The sequence below is a fragment of the Rhinolophus sinicus genome, linkage group LG13 (assembly GCF_036562045.2).
Source record: "Rhinolophus sinicus isolate RSC01 linkage group LG13, ASM3656204v1, whole genome shotgun sequence".
NCBI classification, from domain to species: Eukaryota; Metazoa; Chordata; class Mammalia; order Chiroptera; family Rhinolophidae; genus Rhinolophus; species Rhinolophus sinicus.
In genome coordinates this window covers 53717879-53735038 of record NC_133762.1, presented here as the reverse complement: position 1 = coordinate 53735038, position 17160 = coordinate 53717879, and the positions used below count along the sequence as shown (strand labels likewise).

Genomic DNA, 17160 nt, shown 5'->3' with positions numbered 1-17160 from the left:
TTGAGTGGAAGTGGAAACTGACTTCAGCGGTTCTTGTCTTTTATGTGAAAGCCAGACATCTGGGTAAATCCCCTTGGCCAATGGGAAGGTGCCTCTAGTTCCTCTGCTTTCATAACAGTTACTGGGCTCCAGCACAGAGAAATTGTATCTGGATTTATCATTTGATTTTCCAAAGAGACTCAAACTCTATGTCTTTTTTATACACAAATGATTTCCAAATGGTTCACCATTGTTGTAGCCACTTTAGCTGTGGCTTATTACATCAGCAATAAAGGGTATTATTGAAAGAACTATGAGAATTTTAAATCTTTAAGAAAAAATTTTAGTTCAACTCTCGTATTCTTTCAGCTTATGAGCAAAGATGTGCTAACTGTAGGAATCTGTTGAAAATGTGAGATCTATATCTTTAATACAAATGATTTGAATTTAAACAAATCCAGTTAAACATCTGGATTTATATAATAGATAAATAAAAGATGCTAAAGTTTACAAATCATTCATGATAGGATTCTCAGTAATCGTGTCTATCTTGGAGCAGATATGGATTGTAACACACTAGTTGTCACATTCAGATCCTAGTATTAATGGGTAAAGGAAGGGAGAGGTGGGTTAGAAAAAAATGGAACAATCTTTACTCCACTTCCTTTATCTGAGACTTTTGAAATTCAAGCTCAAAATGCTCAGGATCGTGGATGATAGGAGTAAAGTGAGAGGTTTGTGTGACCACCCCCACCCCCACCCCTTGCCCGCTTTTGGGGTCTTTCCCATGGAAAGTGCGGCACTGCTAGAATCCACCAAAGTTGAAGCACTAATACCTGGCTCCATGAATTCACCAAATATTTATCTACTATGTGCCAGACACTGTTCAATGCACTAGAAATATAGCAGTGAAATAAAAAAAAGACCCAGATCCCAAGGACTTACTTTCTATTAGGAAAGAAAGACAAAAAGTTGCTACTTTTTGTAGAGTGTTTGGGGCTGGTGTCTCTCTTATAAGGTCACCCCCACTGTTCCTGGCATAGAGTTCCCTGTCAGGATGCCCTGTCCAACTTGGTGGATGATGAGGTTTCAGAGCATTAACTCTTCCTTCCTCCCCTCAAATGAAATCACCTCACAAAATTAGGGCTAAACATTCAACTTACAAAATAATTTTTCGTAAAACAGTTTCTAAGGGATAGACTGGTAAAGCAAAATATACTTAAAGCATAATTTTTTAAAAAAATGTGTGTGTGTGTGTGTGTGTGTGTGTGTAAAATGAAGTTTTATTGTTTTGTTCATGTGTGGGCAGGGGGTATTATTTTCAGGGAGGATCTTTTATACAGCTCGCCCTGACGTGGGAGCTTGCTTAATTCATTATTTTCATCATAGATGAGGAAACTGAGGCCTAGCAAAGGCCAGAGCCACGGTTCTTACCTGCCCAATCTAAAGGTTGCCCTGGGGGATTGTGGTTCAGTGCTGTTTTCATTCATCTGCTGTCAAATTAGAATTGTGATTTTAAATCCTTTATTTTCTGCTTCACTTCAAGGAGAGGATGAATTGGAAATAATTTTGAAAGAATGCCAGTGCATTTTCCTTCCTGTAATCTAGGGGCCTAAGAGGATCTCTGGAAAAAGAAAAGCATTAATTTAATCTTTTTAATCCTGATGGGGCAGTTGTTTTGCTGTTATAGTCTCAAGCCAGCCCTCAACACAGGAGAGTTAAAAGACAATTGCCATTTCAGAGGCACTTTCAGAAATGGAGACTGCACAGACTCAGATTGCCACAGCATATACAGGCTCCCCAAAGCAAAGTGAAATGTTGAATGAAACCGCACCCAAGCTCCCACTACAACTCAGCAAAGTAAGGCTGATGCTAACATGAAGCCATTATTGGCTGTTTGAAGGTGGAGAAGATAAGAGATGTCAAGCCTTCTGAGCACATGTGTAGAGCATATAAAATATATTATATATGTTGGATTGAGGTTTGCAAAACAAGTTGTTTACTAGTAGGGACGTGAGCTAGGAATATGGCCACACATGTGTGAGACTGATAAGAGTGAAGTGAAAAATATGTTTTTGTGTGAAACTGAGAGTAACAAAATTGAGTGATAAACATATTCACCCAAGCAACTTCTGGTTATCACCTAAGAGGTAAACAAGTCGAAGGAAAAGAGGATAAAAGCAGAAATCCAGAGCAATGCCATGAGTGGTCTAAGTGGGCACTCCTGCTCAGACCCTCTGCAAGGTGCAAGCCACCATACTCTGGGACTCTCTGAAGTTCTCCCCTGCAAGACCCGCTCTCCTCAGACCCGTCATGGGCCCAGTCTTCTCTCCCGGACCAGGGACCTTCTTCATCTCGATTGACTCTGAGACTTGGTTCGTTATTAAATTCTATTCTGTATAACCTTCTGTGCTTACCAGAGCATTGGCCTCTGGAGGGACATTGGTTCCCAATTAAAGCTATGTTGGTCACTCTGTCTGAACCTGTATGCCAGGACTTTGTTCCCCACTTGTGTCATGAGTACCACACAGGGATGTAGGGCCCTGCCGAGGGGTTAATGTCCCCTTGGCTTTCAGAAAGACATTGAAATGTTAGCGACTGCCCTTCCAAGTGCTCGCAAAAGCACATCCTGGGCAGGTCCAGGATATCCTAGCATTTTGCAGTGGGCAAAAGCAGATGGACTCTAGAAACCTCTTTGTAACAAACTTTGTTTGCAAATAGGAACTTAAACTTGCAATAGTTCAGCAAGCAGTTGTGCTTGGCAGCTTTGCTCAAGACACTGCTAATCTGCAGAGAAGGGCTCTGTCCTGGGCTTGCTTACCTTCTTCCTTTGGATTTTCAGATGTATTCTCTGAGTCTTTTATCCCCAAAAGACATTTATTTTCCTTCCATTCCTAAATTAGCTTCTTTGTCTGGAGGTGTTGAAATGGAGGCTGTAACTTCCTTAGGGTCTAAAAAGAGGTCGAGCAAGTGGGAGGGGTGAAGCAGCCTCCTTGCCATTACCTACAAGGCCTTGCATGATCTGGACCCTCTGTCCCTCTGAAGTCACCTCCTGTCACTCTCTCCTTCACTCACTCTGTTCCAGCCATACTGGCTGCTGTCTTTTGAAATTGCTGAGCTCATTTCTACTTCGGGCAACTCTAAGCTGATTGCCTGGGATACTTTCCCTCTAGATACTGGCATTCACATCTCTGGCCAAGATTTGCATCTGGTCCACAGACAGACCAGTTTACCAGACCACTCCCTGCACTCCGTCAACCCAATCCATCCATCACATGACCATGGTATGCTGTCCTGGCACATGTATCACTATGGTGACATGTCTTGTTTACTTGGTAGTGTTTCGACCCCCAACACTATGATCAAAGCTCCACGAGGTGGGGATCTTGTCTATGTTGTCCATCACTATAACTAACACCCAGAAAAATACTCTGTACTCATAAATAGGTATTCATTGAACAAGTGCGTGATTCTCCTGAAATTTTATGCTTAAGTATATACATGGACATGGGCATTTTTCCCCCTGTGGAAAAGTCCCTAGATTTTATCAGATTTAAAAAGAAGCTCTTAACCCCCAAATTAAGACTCAATGACTAAATTGTTAGGACAGACTCAGGGGTCCTGCCACCAAAGCATGATCCCCAGACTAGCAACTTAGGCATCACTGAATAGAAATGGCCTCTCAGACGACAAGCCATACCAGCTAAATCTGTCTACATTTTATCAAGACACGCAAGTGATTCATATGAACAGTCAAGTCTGAGGGTGTTGCTTGAAGGCAAATAAAACAATTGTAGCCATGGTTCCACATTCTGTAGTAGGTCTTTGAAGGATACATTCTCAAAGGACAAAATGCTTATTAAATACCCAAACAGAAAATACTTTAAGCCTTAAAGTTTAAACTGGAGAAGAAAGCCTCTCACCAGTTTCCATCTTTACACTACCCTCTATTTATCAATATACGGTCTTTGAAAAACATAATTTGAGATAATGATCTAATCATTGTCACCTCCTTATTAAAGGTAGAAATGTGCTTTGTGAGTTCTTTTTTTTCTAGGCTTACATTGGAATCACTCAGGGAGCTTAAAAAATACTGATGACTGGATTTCGCCCCTAGAGATTGAAATTTAATATGGGGTGCAGATTAGGTATGGGTGTTTGAAAATGTTTCCCAGATGATGTTATTAATAACATGCAGCCAAAGTTGAAACTTAAATTCAAAGTTTAACCACTATATTAAATGGATAGCAACATCTGCTCCCTCCCAACACTCAACTCCCACTCATCCAGATGGCTAAGATAAAGGTCAGAAGATCCTAATTTGATCAAATCTTCAAAGTGTAGTCAGTAACTTTTTCCTTCCCTTTCCTCCCTCTTGAAGCCTTGCTTTCTAAAGTTTGGTTACATACAGGGAGATCTGAGCAAATAAGTAAATGCATTGAATAGAACTGGTAGAGAAGTTACAAATAAGGAGGAAGCCTAGAATAAACGTGCTGTTGAATTTGTTAGAAGTACTGTCGTAAATTCATCATTTTGTATAGATATGCCCAGATATGTAGGTATAGCTATCTCTATATTAAGATCATGAAAGGTAAGGACAGGCTGAGGAACTGACAGACTAAAAAGAAATGACAACTACATGCAACACATGAGCCTGGATTTGTTTCTTGGGCCCTTTCTGGGACATCAACAAAATTTGAATTGGATAATATAGGATTGTTACATCCTGATTTTGATAGTCGAATTGTAGTTACGTGGGCAACACACACTGTAGTATGAGTCAATGAGGAATCAGGTCAACGCACTCTCAAACGGTTCAGAAATGTTTATGGGAGCTCTGAGTACTATTTCGGCAATTTTTATATCAATTGGCGATTTTCCTAAAATAAAAAGCTTCCCAAAGTAATCAGATGTCACTCCACTGCTCAAAATCTTCTAACAGAACACACGTCCAGTTTTGTATATGAATGTTCATAGCTACTTTATTCATAAGTCCCAAATTGGAGAGAACCCAAATGCCCATCCACTGACAGAACAAACTGCTGGTACATGCAATAGAGATGAACCTCAAAAGCATTCTAAACAAGGGACAACTAGAGTGATAGAAGGCCGACCAGTGGGTGACTAAGGTTGGAGATGGGGTGTGGTGGGGGGTGGTGGAGACTGACTACAAAGGAGCACAAAGGGAGCTTTGAGGGGTGATGGAATGCTCTACATCTTATGATTATTATATGACTGTATACAATTGCTAAAGCACATCAACTTGAACACTAAAATGGGTCAATTTTATTGTATGTAAATAACTCAATTTAAGAAATCATCTAATAGTTCCCCATTTCAGACTATAGGCAAATCCTTAAAAAGGCCTATGCAATCTCCTCCTATCCTCCTCATCCCCTTCACCTCACTCCAGCCATACCACATGACCTACTTCTCTCATCCAGCCACTCAAGGTGGGCTGGTCTGTGAAACATTTTCTGTTGTCAGACAAGCTAAGGACAGCCACTGAGAGTAAGCAGTTGGAAAATTTTATAGCAACTGGCATTGCTGTAACATGCAAGAGCATGGTCCTTTTTCTAGTAATTGACTGTTAAATTTTAAAAAGTAAATGAACTTGACAACTAGGTTAAAAATGTTATACTTAAGAGTCAGACTCTGAATGTGGCAGTTTTAGGAATAAAATTTTACTTTTCCCTCCATATGTATACACAAGAGTGATGTGATAATAATCTACATAAGTCTAACAGTCTGTCCATAGTATATAGTAAAACTTCTAAGTGATAAGGAAAAGTTTTGCTCAAGGAAATATTGAAACAGGAATATGAAAAATGATCAATGTCACTTTAATATGTACTATCTATGAAAAAATTGTCCACTTATGAAGATACCCATGGTTTTACTTCTCTGGAGAGGACTGAATCAATAGCCTTAGGTATAAATCAAGTGCTCAAGAAAATGAGCTTTAAAATATTTGTACACTGATGTTTAATAATTACAAAAAGGTAGCAAAATCAGGATTGGCAACCCTTTGTAATTCAGCCTATTAGTCTTAAAAAAGATTGTGGATTATAAAATCTTTTCCTTGGAGATCTTTTAATAAAGAGGTTAGATAACCATGCAGGTATTCCTTAGGAACAATCCTGCCATAAGAGAGTAAGAACATAAAATGTGAAGTTTGAAGACAGCACACCTGTTTTCCCAAAAAACAGTAAGTAAGTTACTCCCAAATGGCCTTTATTCAACTAAACACTGAATGGAATGATTTGTGAGATGCCTATGACCAGCAAAATACTATGCTCATTTATTTGAAGAATGTGAAGATCAAATTTAGACACTTCCCAGGTCTCATTTTCTTCTAACATTCAGAGCAATCATTTTTACCATTAATATAAGACTCACTAAAAAACAAAATGAACTACAGGATGGCAGTCCACATGCATAAATAACATTATAGAAAATCTCATCAAGGGCTTGATCTAATTCTCCTTTGCTTTTATTAAAACGGTTCAGTGTTTTTCTACCATTAGCTGCTCCAAAATACTAGAAAAGCATCCTATTACAGTTTTATATACCTTAAGATGTGTTCCAGACTAATGTAAGTATTTGATGATAAGACAGTGGGCCAATAAATGAAGTATTATGTATAGAATACAAATAAAAGTTTATTGTACAAAATTAAGGCCTTCACATTTCATAGTTCACTAAGGCTAAAGGAAGAATAGGTAATTTTTTAAAAACCTGAACAAAAATTTCACTTTTACTTCCCCCACCCCCAACTATTAAAATGGCCTGACCAAATGTTACCAAAACAAACAGTATAAATAACACCAAGTCCTTTAAAGACAACTATCCCAAATGCTATTTCTTGGCATAGGTGATCTTCATGGCATGGGATGGTGTGATCTTAAATCCTTGTAAAGCATCCCTGGCAGCTCCAGCCTGTCCATCATTTTCAAATTCAACAAATGCAATGTCATGCCTCCCAGGTACCAAACGTACTTCCTTAAAACCAGGGAATCTATAAAGAAGAAAATGATTTATATATGTAAACAATTTATATATATGTAAATATATAAATGACATTAAATACATAAACGTCTATTCTGTTTAAATTTGTTAAGCAACTTCCTGATATTGGTCCAGGAAAAGTGTCATATCCTACCAAGAAACTTGAGTGGGATGAAGAGCCTAAAATGTAATTAATACCATTATAATAAAAATATATAAAAAATATAATTTAAAAAATTACAGAATTACAGGGATAATATAAGCTAATTATATTTTTGTCATTACATCAAATCTTTGTTTCCTGTCTTACTCATCGATTACAATTAATAATTCAAACATTCGAGGTAATTTAATGAACCTGAAAGGAATTACTGCTGTGTGACACACAAATGGATTCAATCCATTTGGAAGTGCTATTTGTCCTATCAGGTGGCTCTTGGAACAGACCTGTTTACAAAAAAAAAAAAAACTTACTGATTAAACAACATGGATAACATCATCTCATTAGTCTCTTCCGGTAAATTATTGAGGAATAAAATATAGTTTGGAGGGTAATCAGGGACCTATTAAAAAGAAAAAAGGCAAAGTTAGCTTGTAAGTATAAAAAGTACTGTAAACCATTTGGCTCTTACATTAAAATCTAAACTTGAGAGAGCTACATTCCAGTTTACTAAGGCTTATGAACTCTTATTGCATTAAACATTAAAGCTGAAAATGACACCAGAAAAATAAACATAAACCTAACAGTAACTAAGCAAAGCAGACATTCAAATCACATAATATAAATTTGGAAGATCATAAATCATACCAGTTTTTAAGTATTTAACAGAATTAAAAACAATATTTAAGTTTTAAGCACGTGGAGGTCAGTCGTAATTGGAGGATTTTGTCATCCGGATTAAATAACTGAAAGATCCCTAACAAAACTAGAGAGTCACTTCCCTTCAGCTGCTTACCCAAGTAATAACACCGATATTTTATTCTCTGCATTACTACTTATTACCTCCTAGCATTTAAGAAAGTTTAGAACCACTATGGTGACTTCTAATGTTTTCTGCAAGTAAATGAGCTATGCATAGCATCCAGTTACACGAGTAAGTAGAAATAAGCAGTTACTAGATATTAAATTATTTGATACCCTACCCTGAGATTATCAGGAAGGAGCTATAGGAAGATTGTCCTATATAAGGAAAAGCCTCCCTGTCTTTTGGCTAATTTCATGGAACATAAAGATGAAGTGTAAAGAACAACTTAAGTGAACAATTTAAGGCTTATAGAATTAAGTGTTGACATTTGTACACTGAACTGGAACTGCTCAAAGGGAAGTAGATAAGAAAATGCAAATAACTTGAAATCAGAGGAGCAAACACTCATAATGCAAGGAATTCTCTAAATAGATTAGGGGAGAGGGGTTATCACTTTGTGAGGGGTGTAAATGTCTATTACATTGTTTTGTACACCTGAAATTAATTATTAAAAAAAAATCCTGTCAGACCTTAGCATTCAAGGAAGCAAGCAGGAAACCATGAGTACACAAGTGAGGCTTTCTTTTTGAGGCCTTTCGTAAGGAGATCTGAGGAGTTTCTAATACATCTATATAAGAAGCCTTAAATGTATCTGTGCTGAGGAAGGAAGAGCAAGGTAACTCAAAAACAACTCTGTGAGTCTGTTAGAAAAGACGGTTTAGTGCTTCAGCTAACTAGAATGGAAGAGAGCCTGTCATCTGGCCAGTTTCCCTAAGCCATGTGTCTGCAAAGCCCTAAGCTACGTACTGTGTACTGTGAGAAAAACAAAAATGCTTGCTCTCAGGCCTCACAGTTTAAAATCTGTCATTATGATCCCCTCATTGATTCATTATGAAAAGTAAAGAACAAAGTCAGGTTTGGTTTTTCTCCTTCCTAAAAGAAATTAAAACATTTTTGAGTAAGCTTCTACATTAAAGTGTTACATAATTTAATGTTGTATTTTACAGATGGAATTATTTTCAGTTTTTGGAGACATGCAGGTTGTTGTATATTATTGTTATTGTTGTTGTATATTATTTCATGTTAAAGTACCACATGGAAAAAAATACTACCTGAGGATTTGGTGTAGCATTTCCTTGGGTATTAGCTGAATTTGGTGTTCCCTACACAAAAGAAACAGAGAAACAGGTGAGATTTCCAAACCTTCTAAAAAAAAAGCATGTGTTTGTATTAATAATTATTGCATAAAAATAACATTGATTTAAACAGATTGCTTATTCCATTTAATTTTAATAATTTACAGCTTAGCTCTGACTCAAACATTCATATATTTAACTCGTCAAATATTTTTGAAAGGTCTACCCCTTAATTTTAAAGACTGTATCATAAAATTTAACCTGTAAGCTATAAAATTATGGAGAAATAACACAAGAAAAAAATCAAGGAGCAGTTTTTCAAGCATTATACTTAGTGAAACTGATTTCTAATCACTTTTAATCCAAAAGTAATTAGTTTATGGATAATTCCACTTTTATCTGGTATTTTAAATTAAATTTTGAATTTCTAAATTGTTTTTAAAAAGCAGTTCTGAGTGGAGTACTAATGATTAAAGATATCACAGCACTATTTATAGGCAGCAGAAATTGAGAAATAAGCCAACATATATTAACATATTCTGTGAATGAACTAAATGTCATACAAATTCAAATAAAACTGTTAAATATAAATCTGCATATGTAAAGATGTATCTTTTAATTTGTTGCTTAAATATAAACATTGGAATTTTAGAATTCCATCAGTCCAGCTTCTTAAAAATCCACGATTTAAACACATATGTGCACCTCAAACATCCCTCAGGTGGAACACAGACATCCTATCAAATTTTTAACACCAAAAAAATATGAACTTTTGTCCATCTTACCTGACCAGGCTTTTTATTTGCAGTCATTGCTGTTTGTTCCACCGTTTTGGCTTTTTTCTTTTCTTTCTTCTTTTCTTTGTCAGCAAAAGTGCCACGCATTTTGGATATTATGTCAGAATCTGTTTTTGCATACTGGATTCGCTATTTTAATTATTTGAAAACAAGTTACTTTTCATTACGGTGAAGGTTGTTTACGCTAGTTATTAATATTCCAAATTTCATTAGCCAAATACAGTACAAGACAATTTAAAACCCATCCCTAAGAAAACTGTCAAATATACTGAGTGCCAAGTGAAAATAAATTGTGGTCTATGATTCACAACTTAGACAAAGTTAGAATCAACTCTTTATTAGAGAAAAACCATAGATTTTCATATGAGTAAAAGAGGACTGTGAAATAGCTCCACCACTGCTTCTCTTCATTTAATAAAAGAATGGAGAAAACTGAATTGGAAAGTTACCTATCCCTCAGCAGGGACGCTCACTAGAAGAGCCAAGATGTGTCAATCAGCTGTGAAATGTGTCATCTGGAATTTTTTACTTCCAAAGTTAAAGTACCAAAGATTGGGAATGACTTTCTTTTGAAATCTAATCTACTATTCTTAAATGAAATGACGAATAGTGGCATCAACTTAAACTTAAAATGCTTTGAAAGGAAACAAAAAGATGGCATCACAACTTGCGCAACCAGGCCACTTTCTCATTCTTACTAGGCCACAACCAGCAGAACAGTATGCACGAATGAGACAACAAGCAAGCGTTGAAAAACATTGGTTTAGGACAGTGTTTCATAAACTAGAACGTGCATTCCAAATCCCTGGAGAGTCTGTAAAAGGGCAGATTCCAATGCACTGGTCTGGGTGAGGTCTGAGATTCTGCACTTCTAGTAAGTACAAGGGGATTATAGTGAGAACTACCAGTATGGGTGCCACTTTGAGTAGTACGGTCCTGGCCTGAAGTATTGCACAGAGCTTAAGTCAACACAACTATCTCAAACTGTTTTGTATGAGTTAAACTGTTATCTGTGGTGTGCAAACCACAACTTCCATTTCAAGAGAATGTTCTTTACCCTGGATCCCAAAGAGCTGAAACTCCATCTCTGATCACATCAAAACACAACAATCCTATAAATTACTATTTAACATTGCCTTGTATAGCAAGAATTTGATCTGAAGGAAACAAGTAACATTTTAAAGTAGTGTGGTTCCAAAGCAGGGGATTTTTTCTTCCCTTTTATTTCAGCTCGAGATGAATGTACTGGGAAAACAGGAAGGGAGTAGGCCCAGAAGCACACTTGAGTACCCCAGGTGTCCTGTCCTCTCGCTGGTCTGGGCTGCTGTATTAGAACAGCTCTGAGTGTATTTATTATCCCTGCAAGCAACTCAGTTAGTCTTAGGCTTCATCATCTAACCAAAGATGTAGGCTGACAACTTAGACTAACTCTGACTTGGTCCCAAGGATTCCCTCCCAACTCCTCTGGGTCTTCAACTTTCTCCCTGACTCAAATAGATCTTGGGTAACCGTGTGTCTGTCCTTAGGACAATCACCTGTGAAAATCTCTAATCTCAGCCGTCGCTTTTAGCTGGCTGGTCTAGACCAGTAATTCTCAACCAGAGGTGATTTTGCCCACCAGGGGACACTTAGCACTGTTGACTGGAGACATCGTTGGGTGGCATGCTACTGGCTCGTAGTGGGCAGCGGCCAGGAAGGCTGTTAAATACTCTATATAAAAAGACAGACGCCCACAACAAAAAGTTATTCAATTCAAAATGTCAAAAGTGCCAGTGTTGCAAAACTCTGACCTAGACTAAATACTGGTAAGGGATAAAAGTCTGCCCACAGGTTAGAGAAGGGGCAAGATTTACATTTAAGCCAAATATTTCATGACACAAGCCCTTAGGAAGATGGTTCTATTTCACTGAGGTACTCTTGGCATTAAATAACCAAGTGTCCTTGAATCATAGAGAATTTTGATCTAAGTTACAGCAAATTTTGTTCACTTCTGATTTGGTATGTTGGAATGAAAACAGAAGAGCAACTGTAAGCGCCTGAACAAACACAAACAAGACAGCTCAAAGGAGGTTCTTCTCCCTCTTCCAGGATGCTGCGATCTGGCAGATATCTGCTACCTTCCTGAAGGCCGAGCATGGACCTTCTAAAATACCTTTAATATAAGATCAGTCTAATGGAATTTCTCCATTGATTTAAAATAATTAGCTGGCAAGGTGAAGCCATTGCCGGCCACAGCAAATAATTTCCAGCTTTCCTGCATCTGAGTAACAGGCACATGCAAACTTGTCATCTCAACTCAGTAAAACAGCCCTGAACGAAAAAATTGCTCCTTCATACTACTAAGAAAGACAAGCTGATTTCAGGAAATACCAACTTATTGAAAACAGGGTATGTAGGCACAATTCCATAGTTTTCTGGGATGGGCCTTTCCCCTTTCCACACAGATGGTGCCCAGTCAGGTGGGAAATGATGGGAAAAGGAGAGTTGGATACAGGATGAGACAAAAACCTGCTGTACTAACAGACAAAAAGTGCACAGTCCTGAATTAAACATGCAGTATAGATCCTCAAACTACTGACCACAACCAGCACTATCTGTTTTTGTAAATTAGATCTTTAGGGAACAAAGTCACATCCATTCATTTGCAGAGCACCTATGGCTGATTTTCCTGCCAAAAAGAAGGAATTAAGTAGTTGCAACATAAATCAGCTGGCTCAGAAAGCCTAAAATATTTACTGTCTGGTCCTTTATAGTGTGCTGACTCCTGGTTTAGGGAAAAAATCATAATGCTCAGTGTTAGATTAGCTTTTAAATCCTGATGCTGCCATTTGTTATATTACTGTAATCTAGATAAGCAATTAGCCTTTCTGGGCCTGATTCTTCATTTGTAAAATAAAGGGATTAGAGCAGTGTACTACAGACTATGGGCTAAATCCAGCACATGGCCTGTTTCTGTATAGGCTATGAGTGAATAACTTTTTTTATACACAAAATATGCAACAGAAACCGTATGTGGCCCACAAAGCCTAAAATATTTATTATCTGGTCTTTTATAGTTTTTGCTGACCTCAATTATACCAAAAACAGTCAGGCTGCTTACATTTTATAGGTGGTAAAACTGAACACGGGAACGAAGCCAATTAATGGCAGAACCAGAATGAGGAGCCGGGTCCTTGAAACTCTGGGCCTTGGATCTTTCCCCAACACTCCTTCCCTTACATTCCAGGTCCAGAAGAGAACAGCTTTGGAATCCACACTGAAGGTCCTGTTACTCACTCACACATGCAGAACGCCTTGCTTTACACTCGTCTCCACCCTGATCCAATCTTCTACCATCTCTGACTTAGACTAGGAGCCTCCTAATTGAGTTCCCTACTTCCTTCTGGCCCTCCCACAATAAAATCTTTTTCCAGCAGCTAAACGTGAATCTCACGATGTCTTCCTGAGTTTAAAACTTTCCATGTGTAACTATTTTATTTCCTTTCATTGTTATTCATTAATAAAGCCTCTCAATTTAAATCTATGAATATTCCTTATAACATTGCTTTATCTAGACTGCATAGCTTCTGATATGTATATTACACAGTGGAATTTTCTGAAACTTCAGATTTCCTCTCTAACCCATGGCTTTTGTGGTGCTGTTTTGTAAGTTTACGAACAGAAGTTTCTTTTTAATCTTCTGACTTATTGTTAATTCCTAATTATTTTGAGATAAGAATATTGCCTATACTGCCACTCTTTTTTAAATATTCGGTATCTCAATGTTTTTGCCCATTTGAACTGTCATAAATTAATAAGTGAATTATAAACTCTACTACTGTTCCTATAAAAACAGATAATTAAACCCAAATTCTCTCTAACTCTTAACAGCAGAAAGCAATAGCCATAGATTTCTAAACATATACTTGAAACTATTATACCACTAATAGAGAGTAAAGCCAAAATAATAAGATCAACCTACCATTGGTTTACCATAAAATGGAAATCCCTGCAACTGTCTCAGGGCATTCGTGGATGAGCCCAGTTCTTTAAATATAACAAAGGCTTGTCCCCTCATCTTCATGGTCTTTAAAGCCACAATATCTACCACGTGGCCAAATTGAGAAAACAGGGCATACAGGGATCGCTTCAATTCTGTGCAAAAGTAGAAAGGAAACAAGTTATTTGTGAATGAAACAAAGACAAAATCCTTCATAAAATGACACCTTGAGTGCCCCCTGCCTCCACTATTCACTCTTTTATTTATATAAAGTTACAAAGTTTAATAACATCATACTATTCCCATTGGCTATCCAATTTTAAAAAGTTATTTGTAACCGTTGTATCTATGACTAAAATCATATTCAATACATTTTCAGCCCACATCTATTTTATTTTTAAAAAGCCTTAAAATTCTCACCCCAAAAGAGAAACCATTGTTTCAGGCACTGAGAAAGATGACTGACTAGATGAGAAGTTTCGAAGTAGTACAATTTTTAAGACAGTAGTAATTAAACACACTTCGGTTGTTAACCAATATATCTAAAAAGCACTTACCTTCTTTTTTAATTTTGTCATTCATATTGTTGATATAAATTGTATGATTTGGTCGGATATCCATGTTTTGGGTTAAACTGTTCAAACAGCCTAAAGAGACAGTAAATATTCTGTTATGAATAGGGAAGATTATTAACCTAAACTCTAGTGTGGCATTAGGATACAATACAAGGGGGTTTATTAACTTTGGTTCTCTTTCAATCCCAAATGTCAGAGAATACCACTTTGGAAGGGTCTTTAAAACCTCACCAACACTTTGCTAGCCCTCCTTTTTAAACCAAAGGAGAACAGTTCTCAAGCTCAAAACCTGGTAGAGCACTACTACCTAGCCAGATTTCAATAACATTATTTTATTTAATACATTCATTTTTATACTTATCTTTCACTTACAACTGACAGTGTTTGTTTAACTACTTATAACTTTTCTAAGCAAATTATTAAAAATTAAGTAGATCTGAAGAAAAATGAAAAAGAAACTTAGCAAATGTATATCCAGTAAAAATCACTAAGTTAGAACATTAATGAAGTTTGCCAAGAACTACCTCATGGGTACACTTATAAAGCACTTTCATATCTATTACTTCATTAATACACACCATCACTAACTGTCCCAACTCCAAAGTTACCTCTAACCAGCCTGAGAGAATAGAGCACAGAGAGAGCAGCACGGCATGGTTAAGAGCTCAGATTCTACTACCAGCCAGATCTGAATTCAAATCCTATCTATGCGTCTAACTAGCTGCTCAACTGAGGGCAAGTTCCTTAATCTCTCAGGTTCACAGCTGTAAAATGTGGATGGTAACAGCCTTTACCCAGTAGAACTCAGAAGACTAAATGAGACAAAGATCTAGCACAGTTCTTGCATGGACAGCAAGAACTTAAAGTGATGTTATTAAAGGTTAAGGGCCTTGTCTAAGGTCACATAGCTAATAAGCAGCAGACCTGAGAACTCAGCTCTTGTCTTCTGGTCTCTTGCACTTTTCTTTCACATTCACCTCACGATTTCATTTTTACATTGTTTTTGGTTGCAAATTATGACCTTGACTTCCTTGGACGCCCCACAAATTCCTTAACTTCACAACTACACCCATTGTATGTGAACTGCAAAGGACGACTGACAAGGGGAAAGTCTGTACTTGTATAGGTAATAGGTGAAATGTATGGCTTCCCAGAAACTTGCGACCCCCTAAACTTAAACCTGGAGGGCTAGAACGGCCGAGCCCACCACGAAAAGGAAGTGATAGAGATCAAACTGAAGGCAGACAGAACAGAAGGCAGACTCTTGCACTATATCTCGTGCGAAGTTTGATGGTGGCCTGGGCTAGTGAGGGGGCAACGGAAGTCGCTTCCCAATGCGAAAGGCAACCGAAAGCCCAAACCAAGCTGTAAATTAGCATAAGCGAAGGGACAATTAAAATGATCTTTCACTCCGTACGCGGGAGCCTCCCATCTCTCCAGCCATAGGCACATTCGCCCAAAGCCCCAGCCCGAAGCCCAAGAAAGCAGCCACGGCTCCCAGCACCAACCCGCCCCAGTAAAGAGGCTCTCACGTGAGGGGGCCTCGCCGGACCAACGCGGCAGGCTCTATTCCCCCCTCGCACACCAGCTAAGCCTTCCGCGAACCCTGGGCCGGACGCGTACGGTTCCCACCAGGCCGCCTCGTCCACTCCCTGCTGGGCCCGCCGCAACCTGCAGCACCGAGAACCGACACAGCAAAGGAGAGCGCACTCACACAGCGCGCGCCAGTAAGCACACAAAGCCGGAAACGGAGCCAGAAGCCGGAAGTAACGCTACCATGCGCCTCAATCGAGCGCCGATAAATCGAGAAGCAGAATTAATCGATGCCCCGCGGCCACGACCGGGAATCTCTGCGCATGCGCATATCTGGTGGGCGGGGAGAAAAGGTGGAAAGATGGAATGGGGGAAGGGGAGCGGTCTCGTGGGAACTGTGTGGAATGGAACGAATGCTGGGACTGTGGCGTGAAGAGATAGGGGAGGGCATTGATTTATTTACACCACCACGACTTTGAGCGGTTTTACCCCACACAAAAGTACCTTCCATCTTTCCAATTCTTACATAGTTTTACAGGCTCAGCCCCTCTATACTCACTACTTGTGCAGGTGCCCCAGTTTCGCCCTTCTCTGGGCTCTGGCTGGCCCCAGTTTAACATCACATTCAGGGCAGCCCGTACCCATACAAGTCTCCTTTGATTCCTGGGACTCCAGGGAAACTCTCTAACACTACTGATGAGCTTGAATCCAAGAGGCAGCTCAGTTTGAGGCCCCAAAGCGGAGGGAGGGTACTTGAGTGAACAAAACTGACAAAAATCCCCACCCTCAAGAAGCTTACATTATTTTCAAGATGTTGCAACTTTACGTGATCTTTTAAAATAAAAATCCCCATCTTATAAGACCACCTGTTTGGCCCCTTCATCCATATGTCCAAGTCATAGTCAGCATTTAGAAATAACATTTATAAATTACTTTGATATCTCTGTAAGGCTCTCTCACCTCATAAGGCAACTACATTTGACCAATAATCAAACACCTATAAGATCATCGGCCTAAACTCACTCAAAAAAAAACACCCCATTAATTTCCTGTCATTCTTCCCACCCTCTCACCTCCTCACAAAATGCCTAGATTGTTCTAGGGTAATATAAATTGTTGGTGTTTAGGCCAAGCTGAATGGGAATTCCAAAAAATACATGTATTCATTCATCCATTCATCAAATGTAT

The 17160-nt window shown here is 38.4% G+C and overlaps 1 protein-coding gene across 4 annotated transcripts; it reads right to left on the bottom strand.

Annotated features, from left to right (window-relative positions):
* Nucleotides 1-6623: 6623 nt before the first annotated feature.
* SNRPB2 (small nuclear ribonucleoprotein polypeptide B2) lies at nucleotides 6624-16204 on the bottom strand. Of its 4 annotated transcripts, none has more exons than XM_019714657.2 (7): nucleotides 16072-16204; nucleotides 14422-14511; nucleotides 13847-14019; nucleotides 9874-10014; nucleotides 9065-9115; nucleotides 7462-7550; nucleotides 6624-6997 (listed from the first exon to the last, which is right to left on the bottom strand). In XM_019714657.2, exons 2-7 carry the CDS (start codon nucleotides 14483-14485, stop codon nucleotides 6838-6840), a joined length of 678 nt encoding a protein of 225 aa, XP_019570216.1. In that variant the 5' UTR covers nucleotides 14486-14511; nucleotides 16072-16204; the 3' UTR covers nucleotides 6624-6837. The 4 variants fall into 4 exon arrangements, with proteins under 4 accessions (XP_019570216.1, XP_074173604.1, XP_074173603.1 ...); XM_074317503.1 differs by having other exon boundaries at nucleotides 16154-16178; XM_074317502.1 differs by having other exon boundaries at nucleotides 16063-16111.
* Nucleotides 16205-17160: the final 956 nt, after the last annotated feature.

Bases quoted from the DNA above. Each gene is read 5' to 3' on its own strand.
- SNRPB2 (XM_019714657.2), bottom strand. From the start codon at position 14,485: ATGGATATCCGACCAAATCATACAATTTATATCAACAATATGAATGAC. The intron at 10,015-13,846 runs GTAGGTTGATCT...TAATTAAAATAG, and splicing joins CATTTTATGGTAAACCAATG to CGAATCCAGTATGCAAAAAC. The intron at 7,551-9,064 runs GTAGTATTTTTT...TCTTTTTAATAG, and splicing joins ATGCTACACCAAATCCTCAG to GTCCCTGATTACCCTCCAAA.